Source organism: Lynx rufus, unplaced genomic scaffold (genome assembly GCF_022079265.1).
Source record: "Lynx rufus isolate CCGP_SWC_20201006 ecotype Redwood Valley unplaced genomic scaffold, mLynRuf1.p SCAF_6, whole genome shotgun sequence".
Lineage (NCBI taxonomy): Eukaryota > Metazoa > Chordata > Mammalia > Carnivora > Felidae > Lynx > Lynx rufus.
The window spans coordinates 101002119-101028066 of record NW_025814878.1 but is presented as its reverse complement, the minus strand read 5'-3'; the positions used below and the strand labels follow the sequence as shown (position 1 = coordinate 101028066).

Genomic DNA, 25948 nt, shown 5'->3' with positions numbered 1-25948 from the left:
AATCTTAGTGAGAAGGAAAGATTTTATTAAAGAGGAAAGAGTTGAAGTTATAAAGTGTAGTGAGAGTGGAAGCAAATGGGTAGCTAATAGACATAATACCTTTTATTCATGTTAAGACTTTGCATGTTCCCATCCATTTTCTCAGTTTATTCTGACATCTTTGAAAATTAGGGAATATGTTATTCATGCCCCAAATCATACCTGTGATAGTCGGTAGGCCACGGGCTTGGTAGTAGGTAGCTCTGTGACAGGCAAATACCAGCCTGTTTTTAGATGAGAAATGTATTTTATGTAGTAGGTGCTGGTTATTACATTTTGTAACATTCCCTGCTTTTAAGAATCTAAGGACAAAGTGATATGAATCTTAGCCGTTGAAATTCTCCAGTAGCATCAGCATAGTTGAAAGAGGTTAGAATGACAAAATTAAGTGCTTTTGATAACCTTTAGAATTGACTCTTGAAAAGAAAAATCAAACTGCTTCCTCAAAATGCAATTTTATGGAAATAAACTTTTTCCCCCCAAAACTAAACTTGAGCTTTGATGTGAGGGCATTTCAAAGACTAAAGATGGAATGAAAATATGCAAAAAATGTAAAAATAATAAGATATTTAGAAAATGAAGCCAACTCTCAATGCTCATGTGCAGTTTTCTGTAGGTAACTTTATAAAATGAAATCAGAGTTTCATTCTTGTTCTCCTACTGCCTTCATTCCTGGAAATTGTGCTGAAAAACAAGGTTTAATTACACAAGTTAAGAAAGTAGAAGGCCCAGTGTATCAGTAAGAATGGGATAGCTTACATTGTAGTAACAGCATTACAATCTCTGTGGTGGCATAACACAAGGAATACATGCTTTCATACAGGTCGTAGTCCAGCTAGTGAGTTATGTTTAATTAAGTAAAATAAGAGCTTTCTTTCTCTGTTGCAAGTAAGATCAGCAGCAACTTTAGCACCAAGTAGGGGATACTTCTCAGCTGTATTTGAAGCCTGTAGTTTTCATCAACCACATGTCTCTTTCTGCAGCACTTGTGTAGCAGGGTTTTCAATTCCTTTTCGATCACGAGCCTCTTCAGTATCTCTGTTAAGAAACCCAATTTCCCAGGTACTCTCTTTTGAGGTATGTTTTAGTAAGATCAGTGGCAGTACTGCAGTATAGCCTCCGCGTACCCTGCCTCTCCATCGTACTCTTTTCTGTTTGTGATCTGTTCATTTGTCCAAATTCTTACTGAGGCTCTTTCTGTGTGTTAGGACTTTGTATAGATGCTAGGGACACGGTAGTGGATAAAACAGGTAAGTTCCCTTCTCTTTGTGAATTTATTTTTAATGGTGGGAGGAAAACAGACAAATGTAAAAAAAAAATGAATAAGATGATAATTTTCGATAGTCATTAGTGCTTTGAAAGAGAAAAAGTGAGTGATGGGAGGTGGAAAATGGCATTTGATACTTTAATTTGGATGTTGTAGGATAGCCTCTCTGAGGTTATTTGGTCAGAAAAACCCAGAAAGGTGTAGAGGAGATAAGGAATGAATTCCTTTTGAGGAGGATCTTGATATTAGAAGAAGGTAGACTTACTGTGATAGATGTGGTTGCCAACTCCTCTACGAGAGCTATGTCAAGAAGATAGCGTGGCATTAGGAAAGGAACGTGGCCTTTGGAGTCAGGATGTATAGACCTCTGTTTGACTTCCTACCCCCACCTCCCCCATACCCATACATATGCCTCCTGCATGTTCTTCCTTAAAGATGTTTCACTCTAGAGCATGCATTTCTTACTGTGTAAAGGTGGGGATCCCACCTGTTTGAGTTGTTGGTAGGAATTAGATTTTGAGTGTCTGTACTTTGCATGTAGATATGAAATGGATTTATTATTTCATCTTGTTATATTTTGCTCAGGAACTTCCTTTTCATAAAGGGAAAATCAGAGAAGAAAATCACCTATGTTGTTAATTTAGTCAATAAATAGGTTCCCCCCCCCCCCGTGCCTGTACTATACCAGCTACTGTTAAATCAAATATTAAAATAGGTAAATAAGAACTTTTCTAATTTCTCTTTAAGAAAAGCCAGTGGTTTTTAAGGAAGGACAAAAATAAAGAAGAAAGTAATTGGGAAAATATGAGATAAGAAGTTAGCCTGATTAGCCTGTTTCCCTAAACCAAATCTGTAGCCTTGGTGTTGGTTGTGGTGGAACAGATCAAGTCTGTTTAAAAGTGGGCCAGCTGCGTGAGAAGCTAGACAGTAAAAAAGCTTTTAGTGTGTTAGGATTTGTGTAAGCTCTAGCTCCTTAGGGTAAAACTAATTTTGATAGGTCTTGTCTGGGGAACTAAAGTCTTATATTTAGAAGAGTGATCTGGAGGAAATTATTATTATTATTATTTTATTTATTTTTTAAGTCCTTTGGAATGGAAAAGTTAGTTCTAAGAAGATGAGGGGGCTCAAATGAAATGCCTTTGGAAAGTTGTTTCAGATACTGAGAAAGGAGAGAAAGCAGACATTTGTCAGGACTTGTTATTAAAAGTTGAGGATTTGTGTTCAAGTCTTGGTAGAAGTATTGGCAGTATAAATACAGAAAAAAATAATAATGTTGGTTGAGGACCTTGGATCTATATTGAAACTTTATTTTTCTTAGAGAACCTGTGCTGCGGAAAAAAAAAAGAGCTACCTCCAGTTCAGTTCCCCACTCTGTCTCCATTGACACTTGGAGAGATAGGAGCTCCTGGTTACTACTGGGTTGGGTAGGAGTTCAGGCTCCACTTGGCCTCCATTGAAGCCTTGACTGAAGGGCAGGTGTGCCTCATTAGTACTGCCTTGTGGCCTCCACTGGCAGTGGGAGGAGAGGAGACCCATTCCCCGCCCTCTCCAGTGAGGAAGGGAGTCTTGGCTCTCCACTTGGCCTTCTCTGATACCACCCTGGCTGGGTGAGTGGGGTAGTGGTTGTGATTGGGGTGTCTGGTTATAGCCTGGTGAGGGTGGAAGGAAGTCTAGGTTCCCTACTTAGCTTTGGCTGGCATGGGTGGGAGGGGGCTACAGTTTTTTTTGGGGTTTTTTTTTCCCCTGTGTTATTTGACTGTAGTAGAGTGATTTTATCGGCTAGGAGTTTTCTGTCTTGCTAGGCTACCCTTTTCTTGGTCCTCTGGTTGGAGAGACCCCAGCTTTTCTTGGAGCACCCCACCCCCCACCCCCACCCCTCCCACCCCCCGCCTCATTGGCATTAACAGGTTGTCAGCTTCTCCAGTATTTAGTCTAGAATATATGAGGCAAAAAGAAACCTCGTGAACTCACTAACCAGGTTCTAAGGAACCTGGGCTCTCTTGGCTGACCTGTCTTCTTTTCTTCACTTTTCAGAATATTTTTATCTGTATTTTTAAGTTATTTATTGCTTTAGAGAGAGAGTGTGGGAGGGGAGAGAGAGAACCCCAAGCAGGCTCCCGCGCTGTCAGCACAAAGCCCTGTGCGGGACTTGAACTCACTAACTGTGAGATCTTACCTGAGCTGAAATCAAGAGTCTGATGCTTAATCTAGTGAGCCACCCAGGCGCCTCCAGATTATTTTTATCTATTTATTTTTAATATGTAATGTCTAGAGTTTTTAACATTTTATCTAGTGGGAAGAAGAAGGAAAAGTACATCTGTCCTATCTTTACGTAAGGGAAATCTAGTTGGTGATGCAGTTTTTAAAAGTACTTATTTTAATTCCAGTTAGTTAACATACAGTGTTATATTAGTTTCAGATGTACAATATAGTAATTCAACTCTTCCATATATCACCCTGTGCTCATCACGCCAAGTGCACTCCTTAATCCCCATCACCTATTTCACCCATCTCCCCACTTCCTTCCCCTCTGGTAAGCATCAGATAGATGGTTATGCACTTAATAGATTGTAATGCATATCCTTAAAGTCTAAAAACTCACTACATAGAGTTTCTTTTAGAAATGGTTTAATAATAGCTAGTTTTTCTTGGGGCGGCTGGGTGGTTCAGTCGGTTAAGCATCCAACTTTTCGGCTCAGGTCATGATCTCACAGTTTGTGAGTTCGAGCCCCACGTCGGGCTCGGAGCTTGGAGCTTGCTTCAGATTCTGTGTCTCCTTCTCTCTCTGCCCCTCCCCCACTGGTGTTCGCGCTCTCTGTCTCTCTCTCTCTCTCTCTCTCTCTGTCAAAAATAAATAAATGTAAAAAAAAATTTTAATAATAGCTAGTTTTTCTTAAAAGTAGAGAAATATCAGTGAAATAAGGTATTAAAAGAAGTTAACAGAAATACTTTTATTAGTTGTACAGTGTTTGGTGTATAAGGGATGTTAATTTGTGAGCTTTGATAGAGCTTTCTTGTGAGCTTTATACTGATGGTATTATAGTTTACTACATGATATTGTTACATATTTTTACTTTAGAAAATAAATATATATATTCACAGAAGAGGTCTCAGGTGCTGGTAAAGGAATTGCTGTTCCTTGCCTTTTTAAATGTAAAATGAAATTTTGATCCCTTTTGAAGAGTTCTCAGAGCTTGGTAAAGTGTTTCAGACTTTTTATATAATAAAGAACAAGGAAACAAGTTATTAACACTTAAATATTTTCAGGAAGCTGACAAGTTACTAAAAATCTTTTGGATATTTTTTCTTTATTTTGACTTAAATTTCTAGCCTTTTTTTTCCCTCATTTATAAAAAGGTTAAAATCATTGAATCCTTTTTTTTTAAAAACTTAGGCAGTTTGACAACTTACCTCTCATTAAAAATGTTTATTTCTTTTTTTTTTTAACGTTTAATCATTTTTGAGAGCAGAGTGTGAGTGGGGGAGGGGCAGAGAGAGAGGGAGACAGAATCTGAAGCAGGCTCCAGGCTCCGAGCTGTCAACACAGAGCCCGATGCGGGGCTCGAACTCACGGAGTGTGAGATCACGACCTGAGCTGAAGTCGGACGCTTAACCGGCTGAGCCACCCAGGCGCCCCTTATTTTATTTCTATATTCTATTGATTAAATGGTTAAGTAGACATTAAATCTTTAAGTATATTTAAAATCTTTTTAAAAAGTTACTTTTAAAGAAAAACTAGCAATATGGGGAATAAGATGGTGATCTGTGACTAGTTTGGATGAGTCTTAGTGATTTCTTGCTTTTTAAATATCACAGCTTTTGGGGTGCCTGGGTGGCTCAGTCCATTAAGTGTCTGGCTCTTGATTTCAGCTCAGGTCATGATCTCATGGTTGTGAGTTCGAGCCTTACCTTGATTCTCTGTCTTCCTCTCTCTCTGCCTGTTCCCTGCTCACGCTCGTGCACTCTCTCTTGCTGTCTCAGAACAAAACTTTATCACATCCTTTTTCTGGAAGAATGCTGATTTCGTTTTTAAATCTGTTGATACTCCACTGTTCTTATAAGAAGAATTAGGTTTTTAATTCAGGAAATGGCAATGATTTTATGTGACCTTAATTTTTTTGAATCATTTATTTTATGAACACTGTTAGTTCTTTTAGATAAACCTTAGCAATGTTTTCAAGTTTTAGAAGACGTATTGGTGACTTTGATAAAGTAGTTCAGGAAACTGGCTTTGTATCAGGAGAAAATTTTGTGTTTGATTTACTTTCACTATTTGAAACACATTAGGTATCAGAATACTAAATGGAAGACAACTCTACATCCTTTCTGGGAATTACAATAAAAACAGTAGATAAAATGTCAAAGTTGTGTGTAGTCACTTAAGATACATCATAATACATATTTTATTACATACTGTACAACATTATACACATTGATTAAGAACAATTTGTTCTGTGACTTGGAATATTTTTGATAATATTCTGAATCCTACTATGGAGACTATATTCACTGAGTTAAAGAAAGAGTTCAGTACAGGTAATGCTAGAAAAGATGTGTTAAGATGTGTATTTAGTAATGTGTGCTCATACAACTAAGATCTTTCTCTAAATGCCCTAGGACAGTTTGACTTGTAGCACTGTTATTTCTGAGCACACCAAATTTTTTATTTAAAAAAATCACTGAAATAATACATGTTGAAACAAAATTCAAGGAATATAGAAGTGGCTATTGTGAAAAGTACATTTCTTTCCTTACAGCCCTCCCCCAATCTCCTTCCACTTTTCGGAATCTGGTAGATACCTTATAGACTGTTACCTATGTTTTTAACTGAATTATTTGTATTCTCTTCCCCATTTGTATACTATATTTTACACCATAAATTTAAATTCAAAACATTATTATATAAACTATGTTAATGTTCACCTGGGACTTACCTGGGAAGTTAAATTCTAATTTTTCCCCTTAAGGAGAAATAATAAATTTTGTTCCTGCTATGGTATTTCAAATCGTTAGAAATAATTTATTTAAAAAAATTTTTTTTAATGTTTATTTTTGAGAGAGAGACAGAGTGCAAGCTAGGGAGGGGGCACAGAGAGGGGGAGACCAGAATCCAAAGCAGGCTCCAGGCTCTGAGTGTCAGCACAGAGCCTGATTCAGGGCTTGAATTCACGAACTGGGAGATCATGACCCAAGCTGAAATCAGATGCTTAACCGACTGAGCCACACAGGCGCCCCTCAAGTTGTAGAAATAATTTAAATCAGAAAAGTTTGAGTGCCAGAACCTGGGTTTCTGGGATATCTCCTGACCTGGCTTTTTGGATCAGCACTCATTGTCTACTTGATAATGTCATCTGTGGCCTCAAGGAGTCTAGCAGCTTTGGGAGAAGGATCTTCCTTCAGTAGGCCTGATGTCTTTTGAGTCATAGATACTATAGCCCTCATTATTGGCAGTTCTTATCCTAAAATCCCTTCAACCTAGGACTGAAAGCACAAATAACATATTTAAATCCATGTAACTAGTGTGAAAAATGTGACTATTATAAATTGTTGGGGTATTTTCAGTCCATTTCAGTGTGGTATGTCTGAGTTATTTATTTAGTGTTTTTCCCACTCTGCTTCACTTGGCTCTCATTAACATTCTTGTGATGGAGAAAAGAAAGGAGTAGGAAAGAAAAGGAGTAGCCACTGAAAATGTATGTAACTTTTCCTCTCTTTTCCTACTTTTGCCTTTTCCAAATGGGGGAGGGATAGTTGGCAATAGGAAGGCCCTTTGTCCAGGTTGGAGAGACAATAATTATGTGGAGAAGAGCATATTTGGGAGAGAGAATAGACTTAGAAACTTTCAAAATAGTCCTGTTATATCTGTTATTGTTGTTTTCCTTCATGATTTTGATATGATGGCACTCAGAAGGTACATACTGATTTCATATTAAGGAGATTTTCTCCTGTTGGTCCTTTACAGTTTGGACTTAAAGGTTTTTTGTTACTATACAACTTAATTTGGTCATAAGAAAAATGAAAATCTAATGATTTGATGTAGTTCCTTCTGGATTATTCCTTATACACTATCATTTATATTCTAAAAACAATAAATACTATAGGAATGGGGCAAACCATTTTTATTAGGTTGGAAATCTCATTTTTCAAGTGCGGGTCTAATGTTGATGCAGTCAAAGCTAAAACAGTGGGCATATATGTTAAATATTTAATCCTGCTTATATTCTTAAATCTTTAGTAAAAATCACTTTTCTGTATCTTCTGATTTATGTTTCATAGAGTTGGAGGTACTAGTTCTATATAACACTTTTGGAAATTCTGAATGTCAAATTAAAAATATTGTGTATTCCTTAAATTTTAATTAGCATAAGCAGAACTCACTCTGCTTAGGGTAACCTCTTTCATTTGAGAAATAAGAATAAGTTTTTGCCCTTTAATTTGTGTCATTCTTTGTGACTTTTACTTAATTCTGTGATATAGAAGTTAATTGCTTACTTTTTTCAGATTATGATCATGCACTGGCAATGATTAGATAACCAAATTATTAATAAAGATACAGCATGAAGAAGTGGTTTGTGAATTTTGTTGATCATCTTTTAAGTTGTTTTTGGTTAGTGCAGTCAGAGTTAAATATCTTTGATTATTTTAATAGATGAAGAATAACTATATCCTTTCCAACCTTTTTAGCTCCTTCTCATTTGCTTATATTTATCTCCCATTTGTTTATGTTTCTTATCTCCATTTAATTTGCTACTTCTTATTCTTTATCTGTGAAGCAAGTAAATCAGTGTAGTTGCATTCTTATTTATTTATTCTTATTTTTGTTGGCCTATTTTATTGCATTACATTATTACATCAATTTTAGGGAGAATTGATAACCTTATGATAATTGGGTTTTTAATTACTGAATGTGGCACGACTTCCCTTTTGTATGTCTTCTTATAATTTCATACTTTGCATATTTTCTGTTAGAACTATGACGTAGAGCAGGGTTCATCAGACTACAAATTTTTCTGACCACCTATGAAGTGTTACTAAAGTTTTCAGTGTTTCTTCCTTCTTCTGCCCTTTACTTCCTTTTACCTAATCAGCCAGTAAATAAAACATATGTTAACATAGTAGCATCTATTTTCCACCAGCTTCACTTACTTTCCTGATTTTGAAAACGATTCCAGGAAATCCAGTGAAAAAGTGTCCTCACTTAAGAAGAGCATCAAGTATTGACAAATTCAGAAAACCTTTTAATTTCGTCCTACAAATGAGAAAAATCTCTTAGAAAATAGGTAATATCAATGCAAAACTGGCCAGCAAAAAGACAGTGTGCATAATGAGTGTGGTATGCTCTTCGTTATAGTATTTGATGGGGAGATTAAAAATTGTAATGTTAAGTGAGGAATGGGTCCATAATTTGAGAGTTTGGTTTGATCTGAACATTTCAGAACCATGAAAATATTTGCCATTCTTGATGGACCTGCATTTCTTAAGATTTTCCATTTTCGTAGGAAAAATAGGAAAGTAACTTTACTGAGTGTAAAATTTTATAGAATTTGGTTTTGTTTTTCAGAAAAATACAAAATATATTTTCTCAGTATATATAATCTGCTTGCATATCTTCTGTTATACCTATGACTTAGAGCAGGGTTCATCAAACTACAGCCCACAGGCCACATCTAACTGCCTGTTTTTATAATGCCCATGAGCTGAGGATGCTAGTTAAGAATTCATAAATAGTTGGGGGCGCCTGGGTGGCGCAGTCGGTTAAGCGTCCGACTTCAGCCAGGTCACGATCTCGCGGTCCGTGAGTTCGAGCCCCGCGTCAGGCTCTGGGCTGATGGCTCGGAGCCTGGAGCCTGTTTCCGATTCTGTGTCTCCCTCTCTCTCTGCCCCTCCCCCGTTCATACTCTGTCTCTCTCTGTCCCAAAAATAAATAAACGTTGAAAAAAAAATTAAAAAAAAAAAAAGAATTCATAAATAGTTGGAAGAAATCAGATGAACAATATTTAACATCATATGAAAATTATATGAAATTGAAATTTTAGTGTCTATAAAATTTTGTTGGAGCATAGCTATGCTTATTCATGTAAGTATATAACTGTTTTTCCATTACAAATGGCACAGTTCATTTTTCCAACAAATTATATGGCCCATAAATCCTAAAATATTTTACTATCTGGCCTCTTCTAGAAAAAGTTTGCCCAAGCTGACTTAGAAATTATTGTTTGTTTTATTGTTTGTTTATGTATCTCAGAGTTTCTTTGTATCTTGGAGTAGAGGTGGTATCTTAGCCTTTCTTTACCTCTTTCTCTAGTTCTGAGAAGACTTAAACTCATAATGAGTCACTGTTACCAAAGTGTGTTGTGTTTTTTAGAGATGTGGGGGAGAGAAAAATGTTGAAGACTGTTGCTATCATGTTTTGTATAATAACCACCGTACCTGTTTTTTTGGGTATTTTACATTTGAGGATTTAATTTGATAAAATACAACTTAATTTGCCTGTTTACTCTTCCCCTGTTATAGGAAATTAAGAGAGAGCCAGAATCCAAGGATGACAATTTGCCCATTAAACGGGAAAGACATGGGAATGTAGCAAGTCTTGTACAACGGATAAGTACATACGGACTTCCAGCTGGAGGAATTCAGCCACATCCACAGACCAAAAACATTAAGAAGAGTATGTAAATAATTTCTTTCCTGTTTAAATAATTCAAAATAAAGGATGTTTTATAACTGTTTAGAAGTTATGAAAAGAAAAATTAGCTTAACCTTTTGTGGCCGACTGCAGAAACTTCGTACATATTCACATTTAAGTTACCGGCCCTGTAGTCATTTTTCATAAGATATTTGAGCATGAACTGCTGATGACTATTAATAGGAATTATAAATTAAAATATTAGGCTTTGTTTTCTTATTAGCCTTACAGACTGTTGAATAGTTAATGCTTTGCCTTAAATTTATTTTAATACCATTTATTTAATGGGATGTTTAATGTTTGTTCATTTTAAGCAGTGTAGATGCAAGAATTTTGATAGTATGTTTTCTCCAGTGGTCAGACATCTGAACATATACTCAGTTTTCCAAGGTCATTGGCCCAGCAGAGCGCCCTTTAAATATTTGGTATTCTATAAATATGTTAGAACATTTTAGTATAGAGGGAGAGCACCCCATTTGAAATCAGACATGAGTTTGAATCCATCCTATGACCTTAGATCATTTAAATTTTTTTTTTTTAACGTTTATTTATTTTTGAGACAGAGAGAGACACAGCATGAACGGGGGAGGGGTAGAGAGAGAGGGAGACACAGAGTCAGAAGCAAGCTCCAGGCTCTGAGCCATCAGCCCAGAGCCCGACGCGGGGCTTGAACTCGCGGACCGCGAGATCGTGACCTGAGCTGAAGTCGGACGCTTAACCGACTGAGCCACCCAGGCGCCCCCCTTAGATCATTTAAACTCTTGAATTTTATTTTGCTTCTGGTGAGAAAGTGGTAAATAACATAGATTGTATTGCTGTTTTCAGAATGCTTACAGTATTGGGAAAGACTCATTAAAAAAAGTATTCAACATTAAATGTGTACAAAATACAACATTATGGGAGCAGATAGTATTTTAACATAGTACGATCTGAAGCCCCTTGAGAGATTGAATACTGATTACTAGGATGAGAGTTAGTAGTAAATGAGTATTTAACCACATTTATCTTATGTCAGTGCCTTTGATACTGTGGCTTGTAAAGTCCCCTGTGGAACCACGTAGTCCACAGTGAAGAAATTTTGTTCACATACATTATCTAAATTTCTCCTTATATCTTGTTACTTTTTGTGTTACTGTCTGTGAAGTTTGGGGGAAGACTTTACTTTCTAGGTGCTGTCATCCTTTGATAATTTTCATAGAATGAAAACACATTTTCATAAAAATGAAAAAGATTTCTTGACAGAAGACAAGGACAGAAGAATTCTTCTAGGACAGGAGAATGCTGTGTGTTTTTTGTTTCCCACTAAACGTGTACAACCAGTATTTAGGTACTGCCTGTACTGCTTTCAGCCTACTGCCTGAAGGTGGACAGGTTCAGTACTTTTAATTGTCCTGGATGTTCAGACTCTGTTTCTTTAGAGACATGGGGACAAATTACAGAGTGTGTTCATATCCTACAGGTGAAACTGTATATAGAATTTCTGTGCACAGGAGAATTTTTAGGCCCATGGAAGAGTTACTTATGACCTCGATTGTAAAATCAATTTACCACTTTTAGCTTTGCTGAGCTAAAAGAAAGGACAGTTTTCTTAAGTAGAGGCTAGACCAAGGGCTTCAAGGTTATGATCATTTTATTCATTTTGTCTCCTAGTAGGAAAAGACACACCACATTTTACTTTCCTCAAGAACACTGGTCATAATTCTTTTTCTTGTAAAAGAAAACCTGTTACGTAGCTGGTGCCAGGAGACTTAGACTTTTTCCTAAGGATGCTCCATAACTTGTTTTTAAGTGCATGTGCTACAAGGACTAAATTGGTCATTTGGTGCTAACATGTAAAACAGGATGCAGGTTGCTTTTGCTTTGATTGCTTTTCCAGGAAAAGCAAGCTAATGTTTTTTTTTTTTTTTTTTTTCAATCTAATTTTTTTTGGTTACTGTTTGTATCTTATCCTTAATTCACAAAATAGACCAGTTACTCAAAAGGTGGTTTATTGTAATGTTAAATAGTAGTGGATACTACTAACCAATATTATTAATAATTTTAAAAACCCCACAAAACCATTGTAAAGGTTGGTAATAATCACTGCAGTGTGAATGTTCAATTTTAATCTCTGTGTGCCAAGGCAAGTGAAATCTGCATGTGTATTAAATGTATAAGCAACTAAAAAGGAGAATTTCGGATACATCCTGTGGGGTTAAGTATCTGGAAGCTGGAATTGTTAGCTATTTTTCTGTAGTTTCCAAAGCCAAAAAAGTGTTGGTTTTTTAATGAAGTCTAGTCATAAAGCCATTGAAACTTTTGCTGTTGTGTATAAGTTAACCATAATAACTGTGGTGAAACAAACAGGTTTTTCTACAGTGAGCGCAGAATAATGTTTTCCAGGACAATTATTGTAAGTTGCTAAAGTTATAGAAGAGAACAAGTTTACACATCTTATAGCAAAAACACATACTAGTCCCATTGCTGCTGAAGCCCTTGTAAAATCAGGCAGAGATAATGATTGTAGAGTAATATTACTTAGCAAATAAATAATTGCCATCTTTCAGCATCACAACTCTGTATTCTGTTCAGTGAAGAATTGAGTAGATATTTCACTTTGCATTTGGAAAAAAAATTGATGCCATATGTGAATCTACTCTTGCTATAAGTGAGGGAAGACATCATTGCTTGTAACTTTGTATTCATTATTAGTGCTGCAAAAGTGATTTTTTATCTAGTTAATAATTACTTTGAATGTAAAAGATACATTGAGATTGATGCTACAGAAATGATCTTGCTGCATGAAAAATTAGTTGACCAGAATGCCAAACATTAGTGTTTCATTATTAGAAAATAGTTGCTAGCAAATAGTTTGCCTCCTGATTCTGAGTCAGTGCTAAAGAAAATAATGAAAATTCTGAATACCATCAAGATATGGTCATTGTCTATACATTTTTACAGCATACATTAAAAAAAAATATGAGCATATTAGCTCAGGCTCTTCTCTTTGATATTAAAATATTCTGACTCATGGGGCACCTGGGTGGCTCAGTCGGTTGAGCGTCCGACTTCAGCTCAGGTCACGATCTCACGGTTGGTGAGTTCGAGCCCCGCGTCAGGCTCTGGGCTGATGGCTCAGAGCCTGGAGCCTGCTTCCGATTCTGTGTCTCCCTCTCTCTCTGACCCTCCCCCATTCATGCTCTGTCTCAAAAATAAATAAACATTAAAAAAAAAATTAAAAAAAAAATATTCTGACTCAAAAGGGGAAAAAGGCTCATCTGACTCCTCTCCAGCTGCAGCTTATCAGATAAATAGGATAGCGTGTTCTAACTTTCTATTTTCTTTTGAAATCTTCTAGAAAGGTTGAAAGAATAATTGTACTATGAATATTTTATATTCTTAATTTGATGTTAATTTAAGACTTAAGTTTGATGTTAACATTTTTCACATTGTCTTTCTATCTGTATACGTGTATGTAGAACACATTTTTAACCGAATCAGTTGCAAGTATGTTGTAGATATAATACCTCATCCCTAATCACTTGAGTTTTTTCTTCATGATGGTGATGACAATCTAAGCTTTGATTGTTATAATCAAGAAGTATATCAGCAGTATAGTTAGATTCTTCAGATAGCTTGATCTTTCAATTAATGCTCTAGGCAGTGTGAGCTTTTTATTGCTGAGGATAAGAAAAAAAATTAAGGAAAATTCAGCCCTATATAGCAAATGGCTCTGTTTCTTAGCATTTTATTATTTTCTTTGCTTATTGGAGAAAGAAATTGGTAAAAAAAAAAAAACAAAAAAATTGACATCAGAAAATTTTCAGTGCTACAGTAAAACATGAAGATAAATTTCCAGAACCAAACAGAACCAAAAGTGGATCAAGAGTCCTTTTGCTACTGTCTGTGAAATTGTTAGCATTCAGCCTCCTAGCTTCTGAATGTGGTGTGCTCTTTGTTTTAGTATTTGATGCGGAGATTAAAAATTGTAATCTTAAGTGAGGAATGGTTCCATACTTTGAGAGCTTGGTTTGAACTGAATGTTTCAGAACCATGAAAATATTTGCCATTCCTGATGCAGCTGCATTTCTTAAGATTTTCCGTTTTAGTAGGGAAAATAGAGTAACTTTACTGAGTGTAAAATTGTATAGAATTTGGTTCTGTTTTTAAAAAAAGTACAAAATATATTTTTTTAATGTTTATTTTTGAGAGATAGAGACAGAGTGTGAACAGGGGAGGGGCAGAGAGAGAGGGAGACACAGAATCGGAAGCAGGCTCCAGGCTCTGAGCTGTCAACACGGAGCCGTAAGTGGGGCTTGAACTCAGGAACCTGGAGATCATGACCTGAGCCAATGTTGGACACTTAAACTGACTCAGCCACCTAGGTACCCCAAAATACAAAATATTTTTTAAAAGATTTTTTGAAAAAGTTTCAACATTGATGTGCTGAATGCTTTAATACCTGTGAATTTGAAGACTGTGAGAACAGTGTTAATGGGGCAGTCAAATCTGCCAAGTAAAACTGGGTATGGATGGTGATCCAGAACTTGTAGTCTAACAGGGGAAAACATCAAGTTACTATAAAACAGAAATGATAGCAATAATTACCTCGTAGGAAACGGGTATTAATATGTAAGGTAAATATTATAAGAAGTGCTCAATAAATGTTTGTAATTATTATTATAGTTTTTAAAGTATGCAGCTATGATTCAAATAAAGGGGCAGTTCTGTACTGGGTTGTCAAGCAAGATATATTTAAGCCTTTCTTAGGTAAAACTTGTCCTTCACATGAAGATTGGGGATTATGACAGTCCGGGTAGAATTGCTACCTTAGGAAGAAGATCCATGGAGATAAGCAACCGCATGGTTTTTACAGGTAGTAAGGATCCAGCATGAGTAGATTGTATGAACTGTGTTAAAGCACTTTGTAATTTTTAAAGGAGACAGCATCGATAAAGTGGAAAGATAAGAGGCTTAAGAGTCGTATGTGGGTATGATTCTAATTTTGCCTCTTTTTAGCTCTTTGGTCTTGGACACGTTATTTAACTCCTGAGTTCCTGTTTCTCACTGGGAAAAGATGACGACAACAAACTGTATTATCTGCTGGGGAGATGTTTGTGAAGGATTTAGAATAGTACTGGTACATAAAAGGCATGAAAGTATATCCCTGCTTTTTTTCCCTATATCTCTTTTATCTACCTTCCTTGTCAATAGCTTTACTTATAAAACATTGATTTGACAAATTTTCTATTTCTTTGTGGATCTGAAAAGCTATATAGAGGTTGCTTGTGATGAAATGCTGGTTATAGTTATTTTAAAAATTGACTTCTATTCAGGTATCCTTTTATTAACTAGTCTTGTACATACTATTTTATTTTCTTTTGTGCTTAGCATAGGTTCTGATACATTGTAGGAATCCAGTAAACATTTACGAGTAGATACTGTGTATGCCTTTTGAAGTATAAAAAAGTCTCAAAATTCCTTTCATTGTGCTGGCAATTAATAGATGAACTCAACAACATAGGCAGTCACTTCAACTTATGAGTAAACCATATTTAAATATGGAATTATGAAAATTTTATTTTTTAAATGGCTCATATTTTGTAGCAATAATAGGGGCCTTTCAGGTGTTTTTATCTAATGTGGTTCTTTGAAAAATAAAAAAAAGGAGATGGCGGCGTAGGAGGACGCTGGGCTCACCGCGCGTCCTGCTGATCACTTAGATTCCACCTACACCTGCCTAAATAACCCAGAAAACCGCCAGAGGATTAGCAGAACAGAGTCACCGGACCCAAGTGCAGACGAGAGGCCCACGGAAGAGGGTAGGAAGGGCGGCGAGGCGGTGCGCGCTCCACGGACTGGCGGGAGGGAGCCCGGGCGGAGGGGCGGCTCGCCGGCCAAGCAGAGCCCCCGAGTCCGGCTTGCAAAAGCGGAGGGGCCTGACGGACTGTGTTCCGACAGCAAGCGCGACTTAGCGTCTGGGAGGTCATAAGTTAACAGCTCTGCTCGGAAAGCGGGAAGGCTGGAGGACAAAGGGAGGGTGAGCTGCGGAGCCCCCGGACGACAGAGCTCAGATTGGCGGGGAACAAAGGTGCTAGCCAGCGACATCTCCCCCGCCCATCCCCCAGCCAAAATCCCAAAGGGAACCGGCTCCGGCCAGGGAAATTGCTCGCTCCGCGCGAACACCCAACTCTGTGCTTCTGCGGAGCCAAACCTCCGGCAGCGATCTGACTCCCTCTGGCTGCCACAGGGCCCCTCCTGAAGTGGATCACCTAAGGAGAAGCGAGCTAAGCCTGCCCCCCCTGCCGCCGTGCACCTTGCCTTCCCACCTCAGCTAATACGCCAGATCCCCAGCATCACAAGCCTGGCAGTGTGCAAGTAGCCCAGACGGGCCACGCCACCCCACAGTGAATCCCGCCCCTAGGAGAGGGGAAGAGAAGGCACACACCAGTCTGACTGTGGCCCCAGCGGTGGGCTGGGGGCAGACATCAGGTCGGACTGCGGCTCCGCCCACCAACTCCAGTTATACACCACAGCACAGGGGAAGTGCCCTGCAGGCCCTCACCACACCAGGGACTATCCAAAATGACCAAGCGGAAGAATTCCCCTCAGAAGAATCTCCAGGAAATAACAACAGCTAATGAGCTGATCAAAAAGGATTTAAATAATATAACAGAAAGTGAATTTAGAATAATAGTCATAAAATTAATCGCTGGGCTGGAAAACAGCATACAGGACAGCAGAGAATCTCTTGCTACAGACATCAGGGGACTAAGGAACAGTCACGAGGAGCTGAAAAACGCTTTAAAGGAAATGGAAAACAAAATGCAAACCACCACGGCTCGGATGGAAGAGGCAGAGGAGAGAATAGGTGAACTAGAAGATAAAGTTATGGAAAAAGAGGAAGCTGAGAAAAAGAGAGATAAAAAAATCCAGGAGTATGAGGGGAAAATTAGAGAACTAAGTGATACACTAAAAAGAAATAATATACGCATAATTGGTATCCCAGAGGAGGAAGAGAGAGGGAAAGGTGCTGAAGGGGTACTTGAAGAAATAATAGCTGAGAACTTCCCTGAACTGGGGAAGGAAAAAGGCATTGAAATCCAAGAGGCACAGAGAACTCCCTTCAGACGTAACTTGAATCGATCTTCTGCACGACATATCATAGTGAAACTGGCAAAATACAAGGATAAAGAGAAAATTCTGAAAGCAGCAAGGGGTAAACGTGCCCTCACATATAAAGGGAGACCTATAAGACTCGTGACCGATCTCTCTTTTGAAACTTGGCAGGCCAGAAAGAATTGGCACGAGATTTTCAGGGTGTTGGACAGCAAAAATATGCAGCCGAGAATCCTTTATCCAGCAAGTCTGTCATTTAGAATAGAAGGAGAGATAAAGGTCTTCCCAAACAAACAAAAACTGAAGGAATTTGTCACCACTAAACCAGCCCTACAAGAGATCCTAAGGGGGACCCTGTGAGACAAAGTACCAGTGACATCACTACAAGCATCAAACATACAGACATCACAATGACTCTAAACCCGTATCTTTCTATAATAACACTGAATGTAAATGGATTAAATGCGCCAACCAAAAGACATAGGGTATCAGAATGGATAAAAAAACAAGACCCATCTATTTGCTGTCTACAAGAGACTCATTTTAGACCTGAGGACACCTTTAGATTCAGAGTGAGGGGATGGAGAACTATTTATCATGTTACTGGAAGCCAGAAGAAAGCTGGAGTAGCCATACTTATATCAGACAAACTAGACTTTAAATTAAAGGCTGTAACAAGAGATGAAGAAGGACATTATATAATAGTTACAGGGTCTATCCATCAGGAAGAGCTAACAATTATAAATGTCTATGCACCGAATACTGGAGCCCCCAAATATATAAAACAATTACTCATAAACAGAAGCAACCTTATTGATAAGAATGTGGTAATTGCTGGGGACTTTAACACCCCACTTACAGAAATGGATAGATCATCTAGACACACGGTCAATAAAGAAACAAGGGCCCTGAATGAGACACTGGATCAGATGGACTTGACAGATATATTTAGAACTCTGCATCCCAAAGCAACAGAATATACTTTCTTCTCGAGTGCACATGGAACATTCTCCAAGATCATATACTGGGTCACAAAACAGCCCTTCATAAGTTTACAAGAATTGAAATTATACCATGCATACTTTCAGACCACAATGCTATGAAGCTTGAAATCAACCACAGGAAAAAGTCTGGAAAACCTCCAAAAGCATGGAGGTTAAAGAACACCCTACTAACGAATGAGTGGGTCAACCAGGCAATTAGAGAAGAAATCAAAAAATATATGGAAACAAACGAAAATGAAAATACAACAATCCAAACGCTTTGGGACGCAGCGAAGGCAGTCCTGAGAGGAAAATACATTGCAATCCAGGCCTCTCTCAAGAAACAAGAAAAATCCCAAATACAAAATCTAACAGCACACCTAAAGGAAATAGAAGCAGAACAGCAAAGGCAGCCTAAACCCAGCAGAAGAAGAGAAATAATAAAGATCAGAGCAGAAATAAACAATATAGAATCTAAAAAAACTGTAGAGCAGATCAACGAAACCAAGAGTTGGTTTTTTGAAAAAATAAACAAAATTGACAAACCTCTAGCCAGGCTTCTCAAAAAGAAAAGGGAGATGACCCAAATAGATAAAATCATGAATGAAAATGGAATTATTACAACCAATCCCTCAGAGATACAAACAATTATCAGGGAATACTATGAAAAATTATATGCCAATAAATTGGACAACCTGGAAGAAATGGACAAATTCCTGAACACCCACACTCTTCCAAAACTCAATCAGGAGGAAATAGAAAGCTTGAACAGACCCATAACCAGCGAAGAAATTGAATTGGTTATCAAAAATCTCCCAACAAATAAGAGTCCAGGACCAGATGGCTTCCCAGGGGAGTTCTACCAGACGTTTAAAGCAGAGATAATACCTATCCTTCTCAAGCTATTCCAAGAAATAGAAAGGGAAGGAAAACTTCCAGACTCATTCTATGAAGCCAGTATTACTTTGATTCCTAAACCAGACAGAGACCCAGTAAAAAAAGAGAACTACAGGCCAATATCCCTGATGAATATGGATGCAAAAATTCTCAAGAAGATACTAGCAAATCGAATTCAACAGCATATAAAAAGAATTATTCACCATGATCAAGTGGGATTCATTCCTGGGATGCAGGGCTGGTTCAACATTCGCAAATCAATCAACGTGATACATCACATTAACAAAAAAAAAGAGAAGAACCATATGATCCTGTCAATCGATGCAGAAAAGGCCTTTGACAAAATCCAGCACCCTTTCTTAATAAAAACCCTTGAGAAAGTCGGGATAGAAGGAACATACTTAAAGATCATAAAAGCCATTTATGAAAAGCCCACAGCTAACATCATCCTCAACGGGGAAAAACTGAGAGCTTTTTCCCTGAGATCAGGAACACGACAGGGATGCCCACTCTCACCGTTGTTGTTTAACATAGTGCTGGAAGTTCTAGCATCAGCAATCAGACAACAAAAGGAAATCAAAGGCATCAAAATTGGCAAAGATGAAGTCAAGCTTTCGCTTTTTGCAGATGACATGATATTATACATGGAAAATCCGATAGACTCCACCAAAAGTCTGCTAGAACTGATACATGAATTCAGCAAAGTTGCAGGATACAAAATCAAGGTACAGAAATCAGTTGCATTCTTATACACTAACAATGAAGCAACAGAAAGACAAATAAAGAAACTGATCCCATTCACAATTGCACCAAGAAGCATAAAATACCTAGGAATAAATCTAACCAAAGATGTAAAGGATCTGTATGCTGAAAACTATAGAAAGCTTATGAAGGTAATTGAAGAAGATTTAAAGAAATGGAAAGACATTCCCTGCTCATGGATTGGAAAAATAAATATTGTCAAAATGTCAATACTACCCAAAGCTATCTACACATTCAATGCAATCCCAATCAAAATTGCACCAGCATTCTTCTCGAAACTAGAACAAGCAATCCTAAAATTCATATGGAACCACAAAAGGCCCCGAATAGCCAAAGGAATTTTGAAGAAGAAGACCAAAGCAGGAGGCATCACAATCCCAGACTTCAGCCTCTACTACAAAGCTGTCATCATCAAGACAGCATGGTATTGGCACAAAAACAGACACACAGACCAATGGAATAGAATAGAAACCCCAGAACTAGACCCACAAACATATGGCCAACTCATCTTTGACAAAGCAGGAAAGAACATCCAATGGAAAAAAGACAGCCTCTTTAACAAATGGTGCTGGGAGAACTGGACAGCAACATGCAGAAGGTTGAAACTAGACCACTTTCTCACACCATTTACAAAAATAAACTCAAAATGGATAAAGGACCTAAATGTGAGACAGGAAACCATCAGAACCTTAGAGGAGAAAGCAGGAAAAGACCTCTCTGACCTCAGCCGTAGCAATCTCTTACTCGACACATCCCCAAAGGCAAGGGAATTAAAAGCAAAAGTGAATTACTGGGACCTTATGAAGATAAAAAGCTTCTGCACAGCCAAGGAAACAACCAACAAAACTAAAAGGCAACCAACGGAATGGGAAAAGATATTTGCAAATGACATATCGGACAAAGGGCTAGTATCTAAAATCTATAAAGAGCTCACCAAACTCCACACACGAAAAACAAATAACCCAGTGAAGAAATGGACAGAAAACATGAATAGACACTTCTCTAAAGAAGACATCCAGATGGCCAACAGGCACATGAAAAGATGTTCAGCGTCGCTCCTTATCAGGGAAATACAAATCAAAACCACACTCAGGTATCACCTCACGCCAGTCAGAGTGGCCAAAATGAACAAATCAGGAGACTATAGATGCTGGAGAGGATGTGGAGAAACGGGAATCCTCTTGCACTGTTGGTGGGAATGCAAATTGGTGCAGCCGCTCTGGAAAGCAGTGTTGGAGGTTCCTCAGAAAATTAAAAATAGACCTACCCTATGACCCAGCAATAGCACTGCTAGGAATCTACCCAAGGGATACAGGAGTACTGATGCATAGGGGCACTTGTACCCCAATGTTCATAGCAGCACTCTCAACAATAGCCAAATTATGGAAAGAGCCTAAATGTCCATCAACTGATGAATGGATAAAGAAATTGTGGTTTATATACACAATGGAATACTACGTGGCAATGAGAAAAAATGAAATATGGCCTTTTGTAGCAACGTGGATGGAACTGGAGAGTGTGATGCTAAGTGAAATAAGCCATACAGAGAAAGACAGATACCATATGGTTTCACTCTTATATGGATCCTGAGAAACTTAACAGGAACCCATGGGGGAGGGGAAGGAAAAAAAAAAAAAAAAAAAAGGACGTTAGAGTGGGAGAGAGCCAAAGCATAAGAGACTGTTAAAAACTGAGAACAAACTGAGGGTTGATGGGGGGTGGGAGGGAGGGGCGGGTGGGTGATGGGTATTGAGGAGGGCACCTTTTGGGATGAGCACTGGGTGTTGTATGGAAACCAATTTGTCAATAAACTTCATATAAAAAAAAAAATAAAAATAAAAAAAAAAATCTTTGTGAATAATTTTGCAAACTACTTTGGAGAACACTCTGGTGAATTATGCTTAGTGTGACCAGGGAGAAAAAACACAAACTCAAAGTTTCTTTTTATTTTATTTTTTTAATTTTGTAATGTTTTTTTTTTTTTTAACGTTTATTTATTTTTGAGACAGAGAGAGACAGAGCATGAACAGGGGAGGGGCAGAGAGAGAGAGGGAGACACAGAATCTGAAACAGGCTCCAGGCTCTGAGCAGTCAGCGCAGAGCCCGATGCGGGGCTCGAACTCACAGACCGCGAGATCATGACCTGAGCCGAAGTCGGACGCTTAACTGACTGAGCCACCCAGGCGCCCCAATGTTTGTTTATTTTTGAGAGAGAGAGAGAGAGAGAGACAGAGTGTGAGTGGGGGAGGGGCAGAGACCAAGGGAGACAGAATTCAAAGCAAGCTCCAAGTTCCAAGCTGTGCCCCAGTGCAGGGCTTGAACTCACGAACAGTGAAATCACGACCTGAGCTGAAGTCAGGTTGGATGCTCAACTGACTGAGCCACCCAGGTGTGCCACAAACTCAAAGTTTCTGGTTAAGATATAACTAGGATCCTAAAGTTAATTGATCTGCTTGGGAGCAGGGGGCTAATTAATACTCTATCCACTTTAAATAATTTAAAAGATACTAATACTCATTAAAAAGAAGCAAGCTACATTTTTTTTTAAAGGCCTAAGATCACCAAAATGATAGAAAGGATTTTCTTTGAAGTGCACCCTGAGCAGAAGAGAATTTTTCAGTAATGTAGATCATTTTCCCTTCATCTATGAAGTGCTAATGACAGAGAACACATTTATGGACTTATTTTCTCAAGCTCACTTTAACTTCCAGAAGTATTTATGAACTACATTTATCTATAGTAGAAGAGATGAGAAGTTTTCTTATGGTATGCATAAAAACCACTATTACTACTTAAAAATTAACTCTGAGATGTGATGAAAGTGACATTTGAAAAATTTTACTATAAACTGTAGGTTACTTATAAAAGTATGGTCAGTGTTTTTTTGTTGTTGTTGTTTTTTGTTTTGGTTCCTTCTATTGTAAAACAGTTTTAAAATCAGATATTATTAATTCCTTAATGAAGTGGGAGAAACAGGTGTAACTGTTTCTTATTTGGAGACTCTAGATCCTTCTGTTTGTCATGTCTGTTTTGCACCTCTTTCATGGTGTTGATTGCATGCAATATGCTTCTTTTATTGTTTTGGAGGTTCAGTTGGATTTATTTTTTGTCTTGATGAACAATTTCATAGATCCATAAATGTCAGAGCTCAAGTAACTGTCATAGTTAATCCAGTCCAGCTCTTTTACTTTGTAGTCCCAGAGAACTTAGGTCAAATAACAAGGTAATGACAGCTATACTAGAACCCAAGTCTTCTGACTTCTAAACTAGTGTTATTTCTTTTAGACCATGGCATCTTTTTTTTTTTTTTTAACTATATAAAAAAGTTTATTTGGACTTGTTTTGACATGATTTGATGTAGTTAAGTTGTATCTATTTAGACTACTTCTCAGGAGTCTCTTGTCAGCAACAACTATCTCCTTAGAATCCTTGTATTCCTTGTATTATCAACTCATTGGGAAAACTTTTATCTAGAATGTCTGCTACATCTTTTCCACCTTATTGTATTGTGTTCATGTTTAATTGTGTAACTCTGTTACCATTTCTTCTTTGAATTCTTCCACATCTGCTCCACTCCAAACCTATCCTTTATTAATTTTGGGGATATTTGTAGCTTGCCCTAAATATTTGCCATCTCATTATGTATTTGTATTTTATTACTAATTGCTTCCTGTTTCCTAAATTCTGTTAGTTCCTTAAGTGTGCATTTAAATTATTAAGAAAAATCTTAGGATTGTTGGTGGTAAAGGGCTGATGGAATGTTGATACCCTTGGCATATTTCCTGGCATTGATGCCGTATGGTTAGGCCTAGATAATTGTTCATATGTGTGTGTGTGTGTGTATGTAAATAATGGGCCTAGCATAAGCACTATGCTGGGTGCTGGGGAGAGAGCATGTAACAAACTCAGTGCCCATTTATCTTTGGCCTACAGACTACAGGGAGTACACACAAGAAAATAAATCATTATGATAGATTGAAAAGGAAACAGATTTGTTAGTAACAGGTAGGTTGTAGAAGTAAACAGTGTTAAGTATATAAGCACAAGGGAAGAGTACCTAATCCAGAAAGCTGTTTTGGAAGAAGTTTTTTCTAAGTTGAGACCTGAAGATGAGTTGAAGACAGCGAAAGGTGGACTTTGTGGATGAAAGTGAAGTGTCCTTGGCAAAAGAAACCGTATATTTAGGGATGCATGGGTGGCTCAGTCGGTTAAGTGTCTGACTTTGGCCCAGGTCATGATCTCTTGGTTCGTGGGTTTCAGCCCCATGTTGGGATCTGTGCTGACAGTTCAGAGCCTGGAGCCTTCTTTGGATTCTGTGTTTCCCTCTCTCTCTGCCCCTCATCCCCCACCCCCTGCCCCCAAATAAATAGACATTAATTTTTTAAAAAGAAGCAGTGTATTTAAGTCTCAAAAGGAATAGGGCTTGTCATTTTCAAGCAATTAGAAATCAGTATAATTAGATCATTGAGTGCAAGTTTGAGAATCACCTAGGAGATCTTAAAGTACAGTTTCTGATTCAGCCTGCTGGGGCTGTCATAACAAAATATCCCCAACTAGATGGCTTAAACAACAGAAGCAATATTATTTTCTTACAGTTCCAGAGGCTAGAAGTCTAAAATCAAGGTGCTGTCAGAGTTGGATTCTGGTGAGGCCTCTTTTCCAGACTTGCAGGTCTTGCCTTTTCGCCCCGACCCCGCATCCTCACACAGCCTCCTGTATATGTGTGCGCACGTGCACACATGCACAATTAAGTGTGTGTGGGGATTAGGGCTCCATTTTTATGTTAGTTGACTGTAATTACCTCCCTAAAGGTCCTGCCTCTCAGTACAGTCAAGGACACAATTCAGTCCAGAACAGGTAGGTATGAGGTGGAGCCTGCATTTCTAAGAAGCTTTGAAGTGATACTGTTGCTGCTGGTTTGAGGAACATAGAGGATTTGACTAGCAGGAGGTAATCCTTTTATCGGTGATACCTGGTCATCTATCCATAGGTACTTTAATGATTAAATTTTAAAGATGAGAGTGAGCCTGAGTTCTCAATTCTTAGAGTTTGAAAGAAGTTGAGAACCTAAAACTGCATGGTTATAAGTTAACATTATTTGTCTAAATAAATGAAGTTCGTTTGAAAAGTTAAAGTAAAATTACTGTTATCTTTACCTATGTGAATTTGATTTTTATCTGTTGGAAAGTAGAGCTGTTAAAGAAGATAAGATACATTTTGGATTTATTCATTTTGTGTCTTTTTAACACAGACACTTTTAAATTAGCGCATTTTGACTATTCCTAGACTTCGATCAGGAAGTCGTCTGAAAATTACTGTCTTGGAGGATAGCTTAGCTATGATAAAATTTGTTTTGCCGACAGTGTCTTTTATTGTATGTGTTTTTAGTCTCACAATTGGCATTGGCTGTTTTACTTTTGTCTAGTTGGGGATCACACGTATAAATAGATTTCATGGCTAGGAGCCTTGTTACCTTATTTGTAGTTGGTTTGAATTTATTTTGGCATGAGTAGGTTGTAGTGTGGGGGCAAGGTGAAAAGCCAGCCAGAACTGATTGTGGTTAGCTGCTTAGAATGCTTACATGTTTTGATTTTTATTCATACATATACAAACTCATACATACATATGGCAGTAAATACACTGTGTAAATAAAAGTGCTGTTATTTGTTTTAATGATCTTTCTCAACCTAATTTTGTTACTAATTTACTTCCTTTAGAGACCAAGAAGCGTCAGTGTAAAGTTCTCTTTGAGTACCTTCCACAAAATGAGGATGAACTGGAGCTGAAAGTGGGAGATATTATTGATATTAATGAAGAGGTAAGGAAAACCTATGTTAGAGACGAACCAGCAATTGTAATTGATGCTCTAGGTATTAGGAAACTGACTTGTAAGAATATTAAGTTTTCATTAGAACTTTTTTACGAGTTTCATTGCTTTTTATACACATTTTAACATACAGGTTTTAAAATGGTTCTTTAATGACTTATGTAAGGTTGTCTTATCCTTTGGAATAAAGCTTTATTCATTCTTTTTTTTTTTTTTTCAATATATGAAATTTATTGTCAAATTGGTTTCCATACAACACCCAGTGCTCATCCCAAAAGGTGCCTTCCTCAGTACCCATCACCCACCCTTCCCTCCCATCAACCAAGCTTTATTCATTCTTACTACACCTGGTCTTGTGTACTTACTGTATTTGTATGTATTGACTTCAG

The 25948-nt window shown here is 37.7% G+C and overlaps 1 protein-coding gene across 1 annotated transcript in view; it reads left to right on the top strand.

The window, feature by feature from the left end:
- CD2AP (CD2 associated protein) overlaps window positions 1-25948 on the top strand; it is a 144698-nt gene that overhangs the window by 45080 nt on the left and 73670 nt on the right. The window contains exons 3-4 of the mRNA XM_047101876.1: window positions 9821-9974; window positions 25450-25550. Coding sequence (XP_046957832.1) covers window positions 9821-9974; window positions 25450-25550 — 255 coding nt within the window. The remainder of the gene's footprint in view (window positions 1-9820; window positions 9975-25449; window positions 25551-25948) is intronic.